A 16,784-nucleotide genomic window follows, 5' to 3' on the forward strand; every position below is an offset into this window, starting at 1 on the left:
CTTGCTCGTATCTGTCCATAAAATTCACACATACATTTTGTGGTTAAAAAGTCTTTAATATTTTATGGGCTATGTGTGTTCCTTTCCATCATATCTCTTCATCTACAGTATTCCACTTCAGAGAACCAAGTCATTGTATCTCCTTTCAAAACTAGCATACCTTGATAAGGGAAAATCAAAAGCTCAATGTTTACTTTTAAAAAGACACTCAAAAGTTGAATCAAAAACTTATTAGTATACCGCATTTTAGACATCTAAAATAAAAACATCTTCCCCAATGAAAAACTAACCATTTCAAGTGTGCTCTATTTCTAATATCTTGCAGGCAACATTAAAAATAGTAGTAGAGAAGACATTTTAATATTTATAAATTATGATTGTTTTTGCTGCATAATACTTGAAATATACACATTTTCTTTCTTTTTTTTTGAGACAAAGTTTTGCTCTTGTCGCCCACGCTGGAGTGCAATGGCACGATCTTGGCTCACTACAATCTCTGCTTCCTGGGTTCAAGCATTTCACCTGCCTTAGCTTTCCACAGAGCTGGGATTACAAGTGCCCACCATCACGCCGAGCTAATTCTTCATATTTTTAGTAAAGACGAGGTTTCACCATGTTGGCCAGGCTGGTCTTGAACTCCTGACCTCAGGTGATCCACCCGCCTTGGCCTCCCAAAGTGCTGGGATTTCAGGCATGAGCCACCGTACCCAGCCTGAAATATACACATTTTCTACTGGGAAAAAGGGACAATTTTTATGTGAAAAATACAATTCTAATTACATGGTGAGAGAAATCTGTGTATTATAGTAGTTCAAAAAAATCCAAGTCCATTTGTCTGTTATATCCTCAGCATGTCTTAAGCATATAATATGAAATATTTGCTAACTTCCTCCTTCACTCTTTTTAGTGTACCTACATATTTTACCTGAAAGAGGATGTAAGAAACCAAAGGCATATAATTTGGTAGCTAAAAGACACAGCATCTTGGCACTCATTGAAACATCAACAATCTTTATGTTTATTCTTCTTATCTTATAGATAGGGAAAGTGAGGCCTAAGAGCATTAATAACTTCTGTGGTCCCAAAGTTTGGTGTCTATCTGGACATATGAGAACTGAATTTCATTATCTATTGATAGCCTAACTTTCTGAGATTTCAGAATTCTTTTTTTATTTTTTTGGAGACAGAGTCTTGCTCTCTCACTGAGGCTGGAGTGCAGTGGTGCAATCTCGGCTTACTGCAACCTCCACCTTCCAGGTTCAAGCAATTCTCCTGCCTCAGCCTCCCAACCAGCTGACATTACAAGCATGTGCCACCATACCTGGCTAATATCTGTATTTTTAGTAGAGATAAAGTTTCACCACGTTGGCAAGGCTGGTCTCAAACTCCTGACCTCAGGTGATCCACCTGCCTTGAAGTGCTGGGATTACAGACTATGAGCTACTGTACCTGGCCGAGACTTCATAATTCTAATAACAACTTACTATTGACTAAATAATGAACCTTCTCTCCAAGGCCCTTTGTAGGCTAATGGAGGCAAGACTGATGTACAGAAACTATATATATATAATTTATATATATACACATATATATGTAAAAACATCACACTGCATACCTTAAACATGTACAATAAAAAATAAAAGGTAAATTTTAAAAAGAAATACACATTGGGTTTATTTAGACAAGATTTATAGTAATTACAAAGCTTTCAAGAAGCAAAAACAAAATTTATCAAGAACTACATTTAAAATAAATCACAGGCCAGGCTTGATGACTCATGCCTGTAATCGTAACACTTTGGGATGCCAGGGCGAGCACATCACTTGAGGCCAGGAGTTCGAGACCAGCCTGGCCAACGGCAAAACCCTGTCTTTACAAAAAACACAAAAATTAGCTGAGCATCGTGTTGCACACCTGTAATCCCAGCTACTCGGGAGGCTGAGGCACAAGAATCGCTTGAAGTCAAGAGATAGAGGTTGCAATGAGCCGAGATCACACCACTGCACTGCAGCTTGGGCAACAGAGCAAGACTCTGTCTCAAAAATAAATAAATAAATAAATCTTATTTAAAAACATGCATTTCCCAATAAAAAACATGTTACATGGATTCTTCTAGAACTGGCAGGATTTTATAGCACTACTTACCAAAAGTTGTTCCACCAGCTTCTTCACATTTTGCCCCATTTCTGGGGACTGTGATCCACCACATGCTAGTTTTATTAACATTGCAAGGAAGTTCTTGCATTTCTTCACATTTTCTATCATTGTCTAAATATGAAAATATAAATATAAGCAAACACAAGTGTTAGTGAGCAATCAATTCAAAAAAACTTGCAAGGAACTAGATTTATATAAGGTACAAGTAAGAGCTTACTGGAGAATGATTAATCTGAACAGCTGCTGAGTTCTCTGCTTTAAGATTGGGCTCATTTGAGGGGGTGGATGATGCTCCCAAACTTGAAGGCTTCAGGGTAGTTACAGTATTCACTGGCTTTCCAGGGGTTACTGTGACAACACTGGTTGGCACAGTCACAGACTGAAATTACAGGTATTAAATATTTAGGCATGTATTACTCTGATCCATTAGTCAGTGCCTCATTTCGCACTCATCAGACAAGTTAATTTTGACATCTTTGCTTTTATGTTATGTTCTACTAGTCTAAAGCAATATAACACAGTTCTAGGAACTCTGGAGTCTAGTAGATCTGGGTTTCATTTTCACCCCATCTACCATTTTATTACCACCTACCAAATGTTGACTGCAGGCAAGTTGCTTATTCCTGCTAATCCTGATTACTCTCTGCAAAAACAGGGATAGGAACGGTACCTGCTGTCCTAGGATTTTTGTGAAAAACAGTACTAGAGCAAATAAGTCCTCAAAAATTAACATTAAGGCCAGGCGCAGTGGCTCACACCTGTAATCCCACCACTTTGGGAGGCAGAGGGGGGTGGGTCACAAGGTCAGGAGTCTGAGACCAGCCTGACCTACATGGTGAAATCCTGTCTCTAATAAAAATACAAAAATTAGCTGGGCATGGTGGCGCATGCCTGTAATCCCAGCTACTCAGGAGGCTGAGGCAAGAGAATTGCCTGAACCTGGAAAGTGGAGGTTGCAGTGAGCCAAGATCCTGCCACTGCACTCCAGCCTGGGAGACAGAGTGAGACTTCGCCTCAAAAAAAAAAAAAAAAAGTATTAATACTCTAAGAAGTATTTGAAAGTCTTTATATGAGAACATAGAATATTCTGTTATTTCTTAAGTATAAAGCAGAGCAATCTACTTATTATCTAACATTCAGATAAACAGCTTTTATGTAGACCATTAAAGTAAGCATGAAGAATATTATAAAATGTGGTATCTTATTCTCACACTGAAAATAATTTTAGTTGTTTCTACTATCAAAATAAGGTGTGACTCTAGCACCACCTGCAGGACAAAAACCTCATACAAGAAATCACAAGTCAGGTACGTAGTAACTTAGAAAATCACATTGAGATAAAGCAACAATCTAATTTGGTGTTAAAGACAAACACTAAAAGTTACAGAACATAAAAGTCTGGGGGACAGGGATAAAGAATAGTATTCACAATTCAAACAGAAAACTGAACAATGCACCATCATTTAATTTAAATGTCTATGTTCTACAAGCATGCAACACAAAAAGGTTAGGTTGCTAACACCTTCAAGAAAATTTCCTTCCATAATAGTCAAAATAGATAAATCTGAATGTACACCAGAATCTCCCACATTAGAGAGACTGGAGCATATATTAGGCAAGAATGTTCTGAGGGTAAAAAAATGGGAAGAAGGCCAAGTGCAGTGGCTCACACTTACAATCCCAGCACTTTGGAAGGCTGAGGCAGTAGGACTGCTTGAGGACAGGAGTTTGCGACCAGTCTGGGCAGCATGACAATACTCTATCTCCACAAAAACAAATTTTTCTTTACGAACCAAACGAACATTTAAAATGCTGAGAACTGATAAAAGGAGAGGGGTGGGGACACATGGTAGCCCTAGGGTGGGTTTGGGGTATATGGGCCTTCATTTTACTATTTTTTTTTGAACAGACATATTACCTATGTGTGCATATGTATTTCATGTAGTCTTTTATTTGTATGTAATTTCATAATATATAATAAAAATATTAAATACTGTAGGCTAACACATTTGAAACAAAACCGAAAGGATTTTTGGAAAAACATGAAATGACAGAATCAGCATAAAACACAGAAATTGGAATAGACAAATTTAAAAAATTGAAATGATAACCAAAAAGACCTCCCTCCCTCAAGTCTCCAGGCTCAGATACTTTCCATGTGATTTTTCCACACTTTTGCATACCTCCTGTCTCATGTAATATGTTCTAGAAAAACACAACAGGGAAAGCTGTTCAGTTCATTTTATGAGACAGGCTGTAACATATTTCAAAATTGAATAAGAATAATAGAAGAAAAGTAAACTAAAGGTTCACCTAGCAAAAACTTTAATAAAATTTTAAAATTACTGATTAATGAGGAATAAAACTAATATTAAAATTTTAAACAAAAAAGATAAAATTAAAAATCACCCCTAAATTAGTACGATTTTGTTAAATATAAATAGAGCCTCAAAGGCAACAATCAAAAAGAAGTCTCCCTCCTTTTTGCATTCTTAGTCTTGATCTCTGGAGACAACTACCACTCAGTTTCTTCTGAATCCTTCTGGAGATTTTTCTAATACATTTTTAGTTTTCTATACAGTAAATACAGTAAATAAGCCTCCTCCTTCAGTAAGTCTATCTTATAATCAGTAACTAACTCTGTGCTGCCATATTTGAGAAAGTACAATCTGAAATTTTAGCTGGTGGTTATGATCACCTCTGAGGACTGATGGGAAAGGCTCCTTGGGGGCCATACTGTCCCCCTCCCTCAGGAAGCAAACTAAGGTCCAACTGAAATGTGAAGTAAGGAAAAATGTACTTTGTAAGTAGAGGGGGTATTTATGGCATTGTACTTTCCTTGTCAATATTTTATCCTGTCTCCAGTAAAAAAAAATCTGTCCTTCATAACACTTTATAGTATAGCTAATACCTGTATCTTACCACAGGGGTCCCCAGCCTCTGTGCCACAGACTGAAATGGGTCTGTGGCCTGTTAGGAACCTGGCCACACAGCAGGAGGCAAGTGAGCATTACTGCCTGAGCTTCGCCTCCTGTCAGATCAGCAACACCATTAGATTCTCATAGCAGCATGAACCCTCTGAACCCCGCATGAACCCCGCATGCAGGAGGATTTAGGCTACACTCTCCTTGTGAGAATCTAATGCCTGATGATCTTGATAGACTCAGCAAAAGATAAGGCGAAAGGTCCCAGAAGAATCTCCCACATGTCTGGGCACTGGGGGTGGGGTGGGGTGGGGTGAGGGTGGGGGTTGGGGTGGAGCCTAGGGAAGATCGCACCCTTTGCAGTGGAGAGGAGTCCGGCCTCCCCTGTTCCTGTGTGGTGACTCCAAAATTCAATCTGTGACATGGGGGTCTGTTAACAGGAACCCCTCTCGCTTTGCTGAGTTTTTTTTTCCTTTTCGCCAATAAATTCCATTTCCCCTCACCCTTCAAAGTGTCTTTTTTTTTTTTTTTTTTTTGACACGGAGTCTCGCTTTGTCACCCAGGCTGGAATACAGTGGCATGATCTGGGCTTACTGCAACCTCCGCCTCCCAGGTTCAAGCGATTCTCCTGCCTCAGCCTCAGGCCCCACCACCATCCCTGGCTCATTTTTGTATCTTTAGTAGAGACAGGGTTTCACCATTTTGGCCAAGTTGGTCTCAAGCTCACACCTCTAATCCCAGCACTTTGGGAGGCCAAGGCGGGTGAATCATGAGATCAGGGGTTCGAGACCAGTCTAGACAACATAGTGAAACCCCATCTTAAAAAAAAAAAACAAAAAAAAACTACTAATATAGGCTGGGTACAGTGGCTGATACCTATAATCCCAATATTTTGTGAGGCCAAGGTGGGAGGATTTGCTTGAGCCCCAGGAGTTCAAGAACAGCCTGGGCAACAGAGTGAGATCTCATCTCTATTTTTTAAATATTTTAACTACAAATATAATTAGTGTTCACTGACTATAATTACTAAGTAAATGAACACAAGCTTTCATGTTCTAGAACTGTTAACACTTCAACGAATATTCAGAGAGCACAGAAATAGAATTGTGGCTGTACCTGGCAGGGGACAGATTAAAGTCCACAGATACGAAAAATCCCTAATACACTCTAAGAAGTAATATACAAGAAACTCACTTTACCACTAAACTGGCTCCCAAAAGGGCCCTGAAGAAGTAGTGGAGTTCCTCCAGTTATCCCAGCACAACATAATTTGCTCTCTGTATCCTGAAAAGCCATAATGTACAAAGGGCAATCTTAAGTATCTAATACCATGTTGCTAAGTATGTTTTTTCTCTGCAATATATTTTTTTAACCTGTGATGTTACTTATGTACTCAATCTTTCAGAACTACATCCAATGAAAAACTGATATACTCAAAGTACTGGTAGTCTAAAGTGGTTAACTTCTTCATAAAACAATATGATAGTAGCTATCAATAGGCCTAAATTTATACTCTTTGGCCCAATAGTCTCCTCAGAATTTATGTTTAGAAAAAAATACACTAGGTTTTGAGATAATCAGTACATAGGTCATTAAAGTCAGATAAAGGCTCAAATCCTCACACTGCCACATACTAGCATAAATCAGGCAAGCTTCTAAACCTCTCACATAAAATGGAGATAACATTTCCTTATAGTATAGTCACAAGGATAAAGCAGATGATGAATGTAAGGTACCTTAAAAAGTATCAAGCATGTTAAGTGCCAATAAATGATATTAGTAGAAAAATACTATGTTTAAAACCAGATTCACTGCTCATCATTTCTGTTAGAGAGAAAGAATGTGAGCAGTATGGATAAATAAAGTTTGGAACACCAAAAGCGGGTCTGATCCACTAGCATGGGATTACACATGCTCCAAGAAGATGCATAGTCCCAGGACTATGGGACTCACTGGTTGTATCACATATGTCTTGACTCAGAAACTAGGAGTCTAGTAAAATATTAGAATAGCCTGCAGGAGGTACAGGTGAAGTACACACACAGAGGCAATACTCTATGAGAATGGGATTCCACCCTCCCACACTCAGCATACTCATTTAATCAAAAATTTCCATACGGTACTATGTCCCCAATAGGACAAACCCATAGATTCAGGAATCAAGGAGAAGAAGTATGAATGGCTCCACTTACCATCACTCACAACAAAGACTCACTGGAGGACTTTGTGTCTCCCATTTCTGCCCACAAGAAGCAAACACCTCCACCAAAGGACAAAGCAAGAGTCCCTATAAATAGACACTAAGAATAGACACTAAGAGCCACGCATGGTGGTTCACGTCTGTAATCCCAACATTTTGGAAGGCTGATGTAGACGGATTACGTAGTCAGGAGTTCAATACCATCCTGGCCAACATGGTGAAACCCCAACCTTACTAAAAATACAAAAAATCAGCTGGGCGTGGTGGTACATGCCTGTTATTCCAGCTACTCAGGAGGCTGAGGCAGGAGAATCGCTGGAACCCAGGAGGTAGAGGTTGCAGTGAGCCAAGATTGCACCACTGCACTCCAGCCTGTGCGAGAGGGACGACTCCATCAAAAATAGATAATTAAATAAAATAGACACTATAACTATACTCTGGTTCCTTGTAACCACAATTCAGCAGGAAAGAGAGGAGTAATATCTTAGGAAGAGTAATTGACTCCCATCATCTGGAGGAGGTAGGGCTGCTATTACACAATGGAGGCAAAAAGAAGTATGTGTGGTGAATTCACGTGATTCAGGTGATTCACTTAAATGACTCCTTGTATTTCCTTGCCCAATTGTGACGATAAATAGACAACTGTAGCAACCCTGACCTCAAAAGAACATGGTTATTAAGACCACAGGCCACTCAGAGATGAGGGTCTGGTCATGTTATCAGTTAAGTTATGAAGATCAGTATAGGTGGTAGTTGAGGGTGAAGGGAATCTAGTAAGAGACAGTGGAAGAGGGAAATTATTACAAGCAGGTGCTCCCAGAGATCAGCTGCAGCACTGGGGACTGCAGTTCGTTGTATTAACCTCCTCTTTGTTTCCCCAAAGAAGAAACACATGAGAATCCCAGAATATGAGATCTCCAACATATATGAGGCAACAGATCCAAATGATGCAAGGAGTAGCCTGTGATGAAGCATGACAAGGAGTGATATGTACTGTCCTAGCTAGCTGCTGGGAATAATATTAGACAGCCTCCATTTATCAGTTCCGTCAGGCTTCCCTCAGCTGCAGAGGATCACCTTGCCCAAAGGTAACTTTCCGAGGGGAGCCCACATCCAAAAACTGAACAGAGACTAGTAATTAAAGCACAGCCAACCATGTTAGCCTATAGTGGGACAATGCTGACAGGTCACATGTGCTCCAAAGTTCTCCACTAGGCTGGCTAAGGCTTTATTGGGCCTGCATCTAGTTCAAACTCTTACCTACTCTCCTTTCCTTCCATGGGTATTTATCCATACACATCCCAAATTTTATCTCAGCACCTCCTTCTAGATACTGCAACACATGGCTATTAGACAGATTTGTATTAATTTAATACACTTAAGTAAAACTGGTATTCCAAGAATTTACACCATGTCTATCTTGTTTCTCATACCTCCAACAGTTCCCAGTTTGATAAGTGCCACTGAATTGCTATTTTCAATGTCACACAGTAACTTATATATCTGGCAGGAGATAGCTAAATGATTTTTAAAAAGATAAGATAATAACCAGTGCACAAACGGCCAGTACAACTTACTTGTACTGAGGAAGGCTTCGGAACAGTGGTTACCACAGTAGTTCCTATTTGTGCCAATTTTTTAACAGGTGCCACTGCCACTTTCTTGATTAATTGTGAGCTAGAGTTCTTGCCGGTAGAGAGGAGCAAGATAACACAAAGTCATTGGTGTTAGTAATTTAAAATCAGTACTATGGTGAACATTAGAACACTTTATGATACCAAATGTATTTGTCATGACTGGTTTTATAACCTTATGTGTTTAATGCACTGTGCACATTCTATACTATAAACCTAACTGGTTGACTGGCCAGAGGACACTCACTGCATATTTCCAAGGAGGCAACTGATTCGATAAATAACTCATTTATCTGAAATTTGAAACTAAATAAATATTACAGTATTCAACATTAAAATCTTAATCTTGACTCTCTGGTTCATACAGAAAAAAATATAGATTCTTATGTAATATTTAATTATAAACAAAAACCTGCTAACCTATATTTTCCACAGCAGTTAAACCAAACTAGAAAGGGGAGGAGCAGCTATTATTGATAGATATGGTAACAGAGAAAATAACTGTTTCAGAACCAAGAATCAAATTAGCAGAGCACAAAAATGAAAAAAACTGGCAGAGAATGATTACAACAAAAAGCAATGCAATCTGTCATTACAATGAGCCTGAGTCATCAAGAAAACGCTAAACTACATTCAGCATTTTCTATTTAAATAAAATATCCAGAAAAATATTTTTAACTCAATCAAACAAGTACCAGTTATCTAAAAAAAATCACCATGAATGTAAAATATGTCATTCTAACAATGCCAAGTTAATGAAATATGGCAGGTTTCTGTATGTCTTAAAGATAATTTCTGTGACATATAAATAAAAATGTATAAACTGGAATTTTACTATTTTACCAAAAATTAAAATTAAAGCAGAACTGGCCAAGTGTGGTGGTTCACACCTGTAATCCCAGCACTTTGGGAGGCCAAGGCAGGAGGATTATCAAGAGCCCAGGAATTCAAAGCCAGCCTGAGCAACAAAGCGAAACACTATCTCTGCAAAAAAATTTAAAAAGTAGCCAGGCACGGTGGCATGCAGCTGTGGCCCCAACTACATGGGAGCCTGAGGCAGGAGGATTACCCTAGCTCAGGAGCTTGAGGGTGCAGTGAACCAAGTGAGCCATGTTCACGAAACTGCACTCCTGGAGACAGAATGAGATCCTGTCTCAAAAAGAAAAAACAACAACAACAAAAAACAAACAAACAAACAAAATGCAAATAGACCTCTGAACATTCCTTTGAGGACATAAAATCTGAAATGTAAAGACTGAATTTACTATTCTGGTAATTATCAAAGGACAAAACCAAAAATCTTTATTAAATTGACATATTCAAGGGAAGCTGACTTAAAAAGCTGAGCAGAATCATCTTATATTATTTTTTACTAACAAACATGTACAAAACATTTATATGAAAATTATAGCTGAGAAACAAAGAATGATGAAAAATCTTTAAGGTATATTACCGGCACTGTACAGATTTTGACTGTTTGAGGATTTGCTGGTACTGCTGGCCTTGAAGTTATGTTACTTGTGGTCTCGGCTCTTGTTACAGCTTGTTGAGGGGATACCAACATCAACTGACCACTGTTACTTTTGATCAAAACGGTTCCTATATTTAAAAAAGAAAAAAAAAGTAATCTCTGAGGCAATAAACAAAGCATAACCATCACATATTTTCTTCTCCCATTTCTTTCAACACTGTTAAAATGATGTTGTCAGTACATACTGAATTTCATGTCTGCTACTTATCATATATAAAGATGGACAAATATTTTTCTCAAAGCTACTTAAAAATTTAAAATCTTTGAATGCAATGATATGCTCCTGAAGAAAGCAAAACACTTTTCCTTTATGACATCAAAACTATCTATAAAGCTACAGTAATTAAAATGGTGTGGTTAACAGCATAAGGCTGCATAAGCTGACCAATGGAAAAGAAAGAGAACCCCTAAATCAACTCATGCAGATATGTCATATCAAATTTTCCTAAAAGGCTCTGTAGATTCATGAGGAAAGGAGAGACTATTCAGTAAATGGGGCTGGTCAATTAGCTATCTACATGGAAAAGATAAAATTTGAGAAAAAATATATGTGTGTATATACATACATATATACACATACATATGTGTATATATGTATGAGATGATTCTGCTCAGCTTTTTAAGTCAGCTTCCCTTGAATATGTCAATTTAATAAAGATTTTTGGTTACATATATACACATACATATGTGTGTATATATACATACATATATATTCACATATATATTTTTTCTCAATTTTTTTCTCAAATGTGTGTATATATACACACGTGTGTATATATATACATATATATATACATATGTGTGTGTATATACATATACACACACATATGTATATGTGAGCCCTTTTAAAATGATCTCACCCAGAGAGGCATTAAAATGAGACAGCAATGAGTTCCTACTCCCCTTTGCTATGTAATCAATCCTCTCTTGAAACTGCTTGCTATTGCCACAAGTAGCTCTAAAGTAACCTAACAATGCCACATGCCAGATACCATAAACCACACTCTACAGTTCAACAATGTATAGCCAATCAATGTTATTTTTGAAAACCAATGAGGATTCCTGACAAATAACCTTTTTTTTTGAGACAGAGTCTTGCCCTGTCGCCCAGGCTGGAGTGCAGTGGCACGGACTCAGCTCCCTGCAACATTCACCTCCCGGGTTCAAGCAATTCTCCTGCCTCAGCCTCCCAAGTAGCTAGGACTACAGATGCCTGGCACCACACTCAGCTAATTTTTGGATTTTTAGTAGAGATGGGGTTTCACTATGTTGGCCAGGCCTGTCTCAAACTGCTGACCTTGTGATCTGCCCACCTCAGCTTCCCAAAGTGCTGGGATTACAGGCATGAGCCATGGCACCTGGCCCCTGACAAATAAGGTGTTTTTTTTTTTTTTTTTTTTTTTGAGACAGAGTCTCGCTCTGTTGCCCAGGTAATCTTGGCTCACTGCAACCTCCACCTCCAGGGTTCAGGCGATTCTCCTTCCTCAGCCACCCCCGTAGCTGGGATGACAGACGTGCAGCACCATTCAGGGCTAACGTTTTTGTATTTTTAGTAGAGATGGGGTTTTGCCATGTTGGTCAGGCAGGTCTCAAACTCCTGACCTCAAGTGATCCTCCTGCCTCGGCCTCCCAATGTGCTGGGATTACAGACATGAGCCACTGTGCCCAGCCGACAAATAACTTTTTAATTAACCCACTCTTTATCCCCTTTTTTGCTTTTAAAAACTTGTTTGTAATAAAGGCATTCCCCAAGGCAACTTGCGTGCCCCAGGCAGCTATACTCAACCTTGGCCCAAATAAACTCTCTAAATTAATTTTGCCTCAGCTTCTTCCTTTTAGACTGACTTTCAGATGCCTGTTTCACACACATTCATAAAAGCCAGGTACATTAAGAATATAAAAGTAAAGGGTAAAAAGTTTTAAACTCTTAAGACAATGTAAAAAATTATCTTTCTGCACGCCCGTAGCCTATAGTCTCAGCTACTTAGGACAAGCACTGAGGCAGGAGGACAGCTTGAGCCCAGGAGCTCAAGGTTGCTGTGAGCTATGATCACACCTATACTCCAGCCTGGGACACACAGCAAGACCCTGTCTCAAAAAGAGAGAGAGAAAGACAATTATCTTTCTGAACTAGGGATAGGAAAGAATTTCTTAAAGTTTGATAAACTCAACTACATTAAAAGTAAAGCTGTTATTTAGCAAAAGACACCATCAGGTAAAAGGACAAGCCACAAAAATCAAACAAAATTTTGGTTCACATATATTCAAAGGATGAGTATCCAAAATGCACAAAAGAAAAAACACAGAGGCCAAGAACAGGGAAAGGTAAATTAAGACCACAATGATACCACTTCATATCTACATAAACAAGCAAAGATTAAGATGGCCAGTGACAATACCAAGGGTTGGAGAAAAGTGTATCAACAGGAATTCTAACATCTTGTGGTGGTAGTATTATTTGGTACAACTAACTAGTTTCTTCAACTTTATATGACTGTGTGAATTTATTTCCATTTGTAGACCCTGTAACTCGGGATTTCTAACCTAAAGTAATTCTTGGCCAGGCATGGTGGCTCACACCTGTCTGTAATCCCAACACTTTGGCAGGCCACGGCAGGAGGATCTCTTTACACCTGGGTTTGAGACTACCCTGGGCAACAAAGTGAGACCCTGTCTCTACAAAAAAAGTATTTAAATTAGGCAAATGCAGTAGGCATGTGCCTGTAGTTCCAGCTACTCAGGAGACTGAGGTGGGAGGCTCACTTGAGCCCAGAAATTCAAGCCTTCAGCAAGCTATGATGGTGCCACTGCACTTCAGCCTGGGTGGATGGAGCACAACACTGTCTCTAAAAATAAATAAAATCTTGAAGAAAAAAAAGTCTTGCTTGTGTCAACAGGAAGCACAAACAAGAATATTCATAGCTGGGGTTCCATTTTCAGAATGGTGGCATGAGGCTCTCTACAACCTTGTTCCCCATTGAAACAAGCATAACTGGTAAAATTATTTTTATAAAACAACATTCAAGGTTTTTGGAAACTGGCCAGGCACAGAGGCTCACATCTATAATCCCAGCACTTTGGGAGGCCAAGGCAGGTGGATCACTTGAGGCCAGGAGTTTGAGACCAGCCTGGGCAACATGGTAAAACCCCATCTCTACTAAAAAATACAAATATTAGCCGAGTGTGGTGGTGGGCACCTGTAATCCCAGCTACTACTCAGGAGGCTGAAGCACAAGAATCACTTGAACCTGGGAGGCAGAGGTTGCAGTGAGCCAAGACCACACCACTGCACTCCAGCCTGGGTGACACAGTGAGATTCTGTCAAAAAAAAAAAAAAAAAAAAAGTGTTTGGAAACTGTCCTAAGGCATACAGAAAATGACTACAGCTACTGGATATCTGCTAAAACTCAGAAAGAATAGCAAGAATATGTGGCATTTGAACTGTAACCAACTCCCCTCTTTTCCCGTCTCAGCTCAACATGACAGAAATTCCATTCCAGGGAGTGTCACCAAGAATAAAGGGCTTCTTCTCTCCTAACTTCCCAATGTAAGGCTATGGTATCTTCCCGGGAGGAGCAGGTCACTTGCATTTCTCCTCTACCCCCAATCCTCACCCCCATCCTAGCTACATATTGAAGAAGATAAACTTGAGACAGGTGCATCTTAGAGGTTCAAGTCTCCCTTCTCACACCCATTCCCATTCATAAAAGGAAATATCTACTTCAAGGACAGCACAATTGGGCCTCCAGTGTCTCATCCCAGCTCTTTCATAGGGTGGAGGTTCCATGTTGGGAGAGGTGAGCAGAAAGACCAGAGTACTGCCCACAGCCAGTACCCTGTTCCTACAGCAGGAATGTTACTCAGAGAGAAGAATGCCACATTCCCAACCTCTGCTCCCAATCTCTCCCTAAATGAAGTGTCTTTATGCTAAACAGACTGGAGAAGTTCAAAGCTAAAGGCACCCTCAAATACAATGTAGCAATTAAGAGGAGGCTTGCAGCTTCATGAGAGATACAAGCTAAACCATAAGTCTACTGGTTTACCAGAGAAAACCAAAGAGACAACTAAGAAGGGTTCTCCTTGGGTCAGAACAAACCTCAAACACTAGCCTAAAAAATTATCTTTGTAAAGGAGCCCAAATTTAATTGGATCAGACTGTGGAAAAAGTTAGGCTCTAGAGCATTGTTGAAAACAACAGGGCAATCAGCTGGCAATGAGTGGATCCTAACAGCCAGGTGTGATACCAGCATAAGCAGACAGCTTAACAGAGAGATGAGACAAAGAGACAGAGTCCAGCTGAAGATGACAGTGCTCATGTTCAATGATATGCCCTCTAAAAAGCAACATCAGCAGCTGCTTATTGTGGCAAAAGGAGACCACACTAAAACAATCCAGCCGGACATTTGTTCAAAAATCAAAAAACAGTAACACACCCAAGGGAGTAGGGACCAGTATTAAGAGCTGCTACACTATTGTTAACAACAAACTATGACATGTAAAGAAACAGAAAAGTGTGACATAAACACAGGGGGAAAAGCAGGCAACAGAAACCACCTGTGAGACAGACTAGATGTCAGATTTAATAAATACCTCAGAGAAACAATCTTAAGTATGTTCAAAGGAATAAAACTAATCATACTTAAAGAAGTAAAGGAAGGTATGATACATCTAGAATGCCACTAGAGATAGATATTATTTTTAAAAAACAGAACTTCTGTCATTACAGTAACAAAGATATTCACAAAAGAGACTCAAAAGTAAACCTAAACTGGAAAAAGAAAGATCAGCAAACTTGGAGGTAAATCTATAGAAATTATGCAATCCAAAGAACAAAAAGAATGATGAAAAATAAACAGATTCTCAGAAAACATGGGACACCAATAAAGACACCAACATAGGCATAATGTGAGTACCAGAAAGAGAGCAGACAGAAAAAGGAACAGGAAAAAATAAAATCCAAGAAATAATAGCTGAAAGCTTCCCAAATTTGGTGGAAAATAATCTAGACATCAATGTAGCTCAAGAAACCACAAGTAAGGTAAGTGCAAAGAGAGCCACGCCAAGACATATTAGTAGTAAAAAATGTTTAAAAACAAAGAAAAAAGGAAGGCAAAGACATTTAAAATTTAAAAACAGGCTGGCAAAGTGACTCACACCTGTAATCCCAGCACTTTGGGAGGCTGAAGCAGGAGGACTGCTTAAATCCAGGAGTTTGAGACAAGACTGGAAAACAAAGCAAGACCCCATCTCTACAAAAAACAAACAAACAAACAAACAAACATTTAAAAGGTAGCCCAGTGTAGTGGTGCACACCTATAATCCTAGCTACTCAAGAGGTTGAGGTCGATCACTTGATCCCAAGAATTCTAGGTTGCAGTAAGCTATAATCATACCACTGCACTCCAGAGCAGGCAACAGAGCAAAACCCTGTCTCTAAAAAAAAATTTTTTTTTAAATTTAAACTGAGAAGATTCATCAGTAGCAGATACTCCATACAAAAAAAACACTAAATGAAGTTCTTCAGGCTGAAAACGAAAGACTAAGACAGTAATTCAAATTCACGTGGAAAAAACAAAGAGCACTGGTAAAGGTAATTATGTAATTTGGCAGTATAAATGCACTCTTACTTCTCCTTTCATAACTGGTTTTAAAAAACTATTGTATATAACAATATGTATAGAATTACATCTTCGAAAATTTAACATTTACAGATAGAAGCACAGAGGAAATTAGTGGAAGCAAAGCTGTATTGTACTAAGAAAAGTACTTCAGATAGTAGCTCAGATCCAAAGGAACAAATGAAGAAAATCCAGAAAAGGCAAATAAGGTAGTATGACAAATGATGTAAATATGTCCTGGCTCTCTCCTTCCCTTGGCTTCTTTAAAGACATAAAACTATGTAACATGCCGGGCGCGGTGGCTCAAGCCTGTAATCCCAGCACTTTGGGAGGCCGAGGTGGGTGGATCACGAGGTCAAGAGATCGAGACCATCCTGGTCAACATGGTGAAACCCCGTCTCTACTAAAAACTACAAAAAATTAGCTGGGCATGGTGGCGCGTGCCTGTAATCCCAGCTACTCAGGAGGCTGAGGCAGGAGAATTGCCTGAACCCAGGAGGCGGAGGTTGCGGTGAGCCGAGATCGCGCCATTGCACTCCAGCCTGGGTAACATGAGTGAAACTCCGTCTCAAAAAAAAAAAAAAAAACAAAAAAAAACTATGTAACATAATAATTATAATAAGGTATTGTTAGGTTTGTAATATATCTAGATGCACTGTGTAGACTAATAATTACACACACACACACACACACACACACACACACACACACACACACACA

General features: G+C 39.1%; 1 protein-coding gene across 4 annotated transcripts in view; it reads right to left on the reverse strand.

The window, feature by feature from the left end:
* Positions 1 to 16,784, reverse strand: part of TAF4B (TATA-box binding protein associated factor 4b) — a 159,935-nt gene that overhangs the window by 127,855 nt on the left and 15,296 nt on the right. For 3 of the 4 annotated variants that reach the window (XM_032293145.1, XM_032293143.1, XM_032293144.1), the window contains exons 2-5: positions 10,369 to 10,514; positions 8,859 to 8,966; positions 2,375 to 2,536; positions 2,146 to 2,268 (exon numbers count right to left, since the gene is read on the reverse strand). In XM_032293145.1, coding sequence (XP_032149036.1) covers positions 2,146 to 2,268; positions 2,375 to 2,536; positions 8,859 to 8,966; positions 10,369 to 10,514 — 539 coding nt within the window. The remainder of the gene's footprint in view (positions 1 to 2,145; positions 2,269 to 2,374; positions 2,537 to 8,858; positions 8,967 to 10,368; positions 10,515 to 16,784) is intronic. The other variant, XM_032293146.1, reaches the window with a different exon arrangement.

This window comes from Sapajus apella, unplaced genomic scaffold (genome assembly GCF_009761245.1).
Source record: "Sapajus apella isolate SASKATOON/1434 unplaced genomic scaffold, GSC_monkey_1.0 scaffold29, whole genome shotgun sequence".
Lineage (NCBI taxonomy): Eukaryota > Metazoa > Chordata > Mammalia > Primates > Cebidae > Sapajus > Sapajus apella.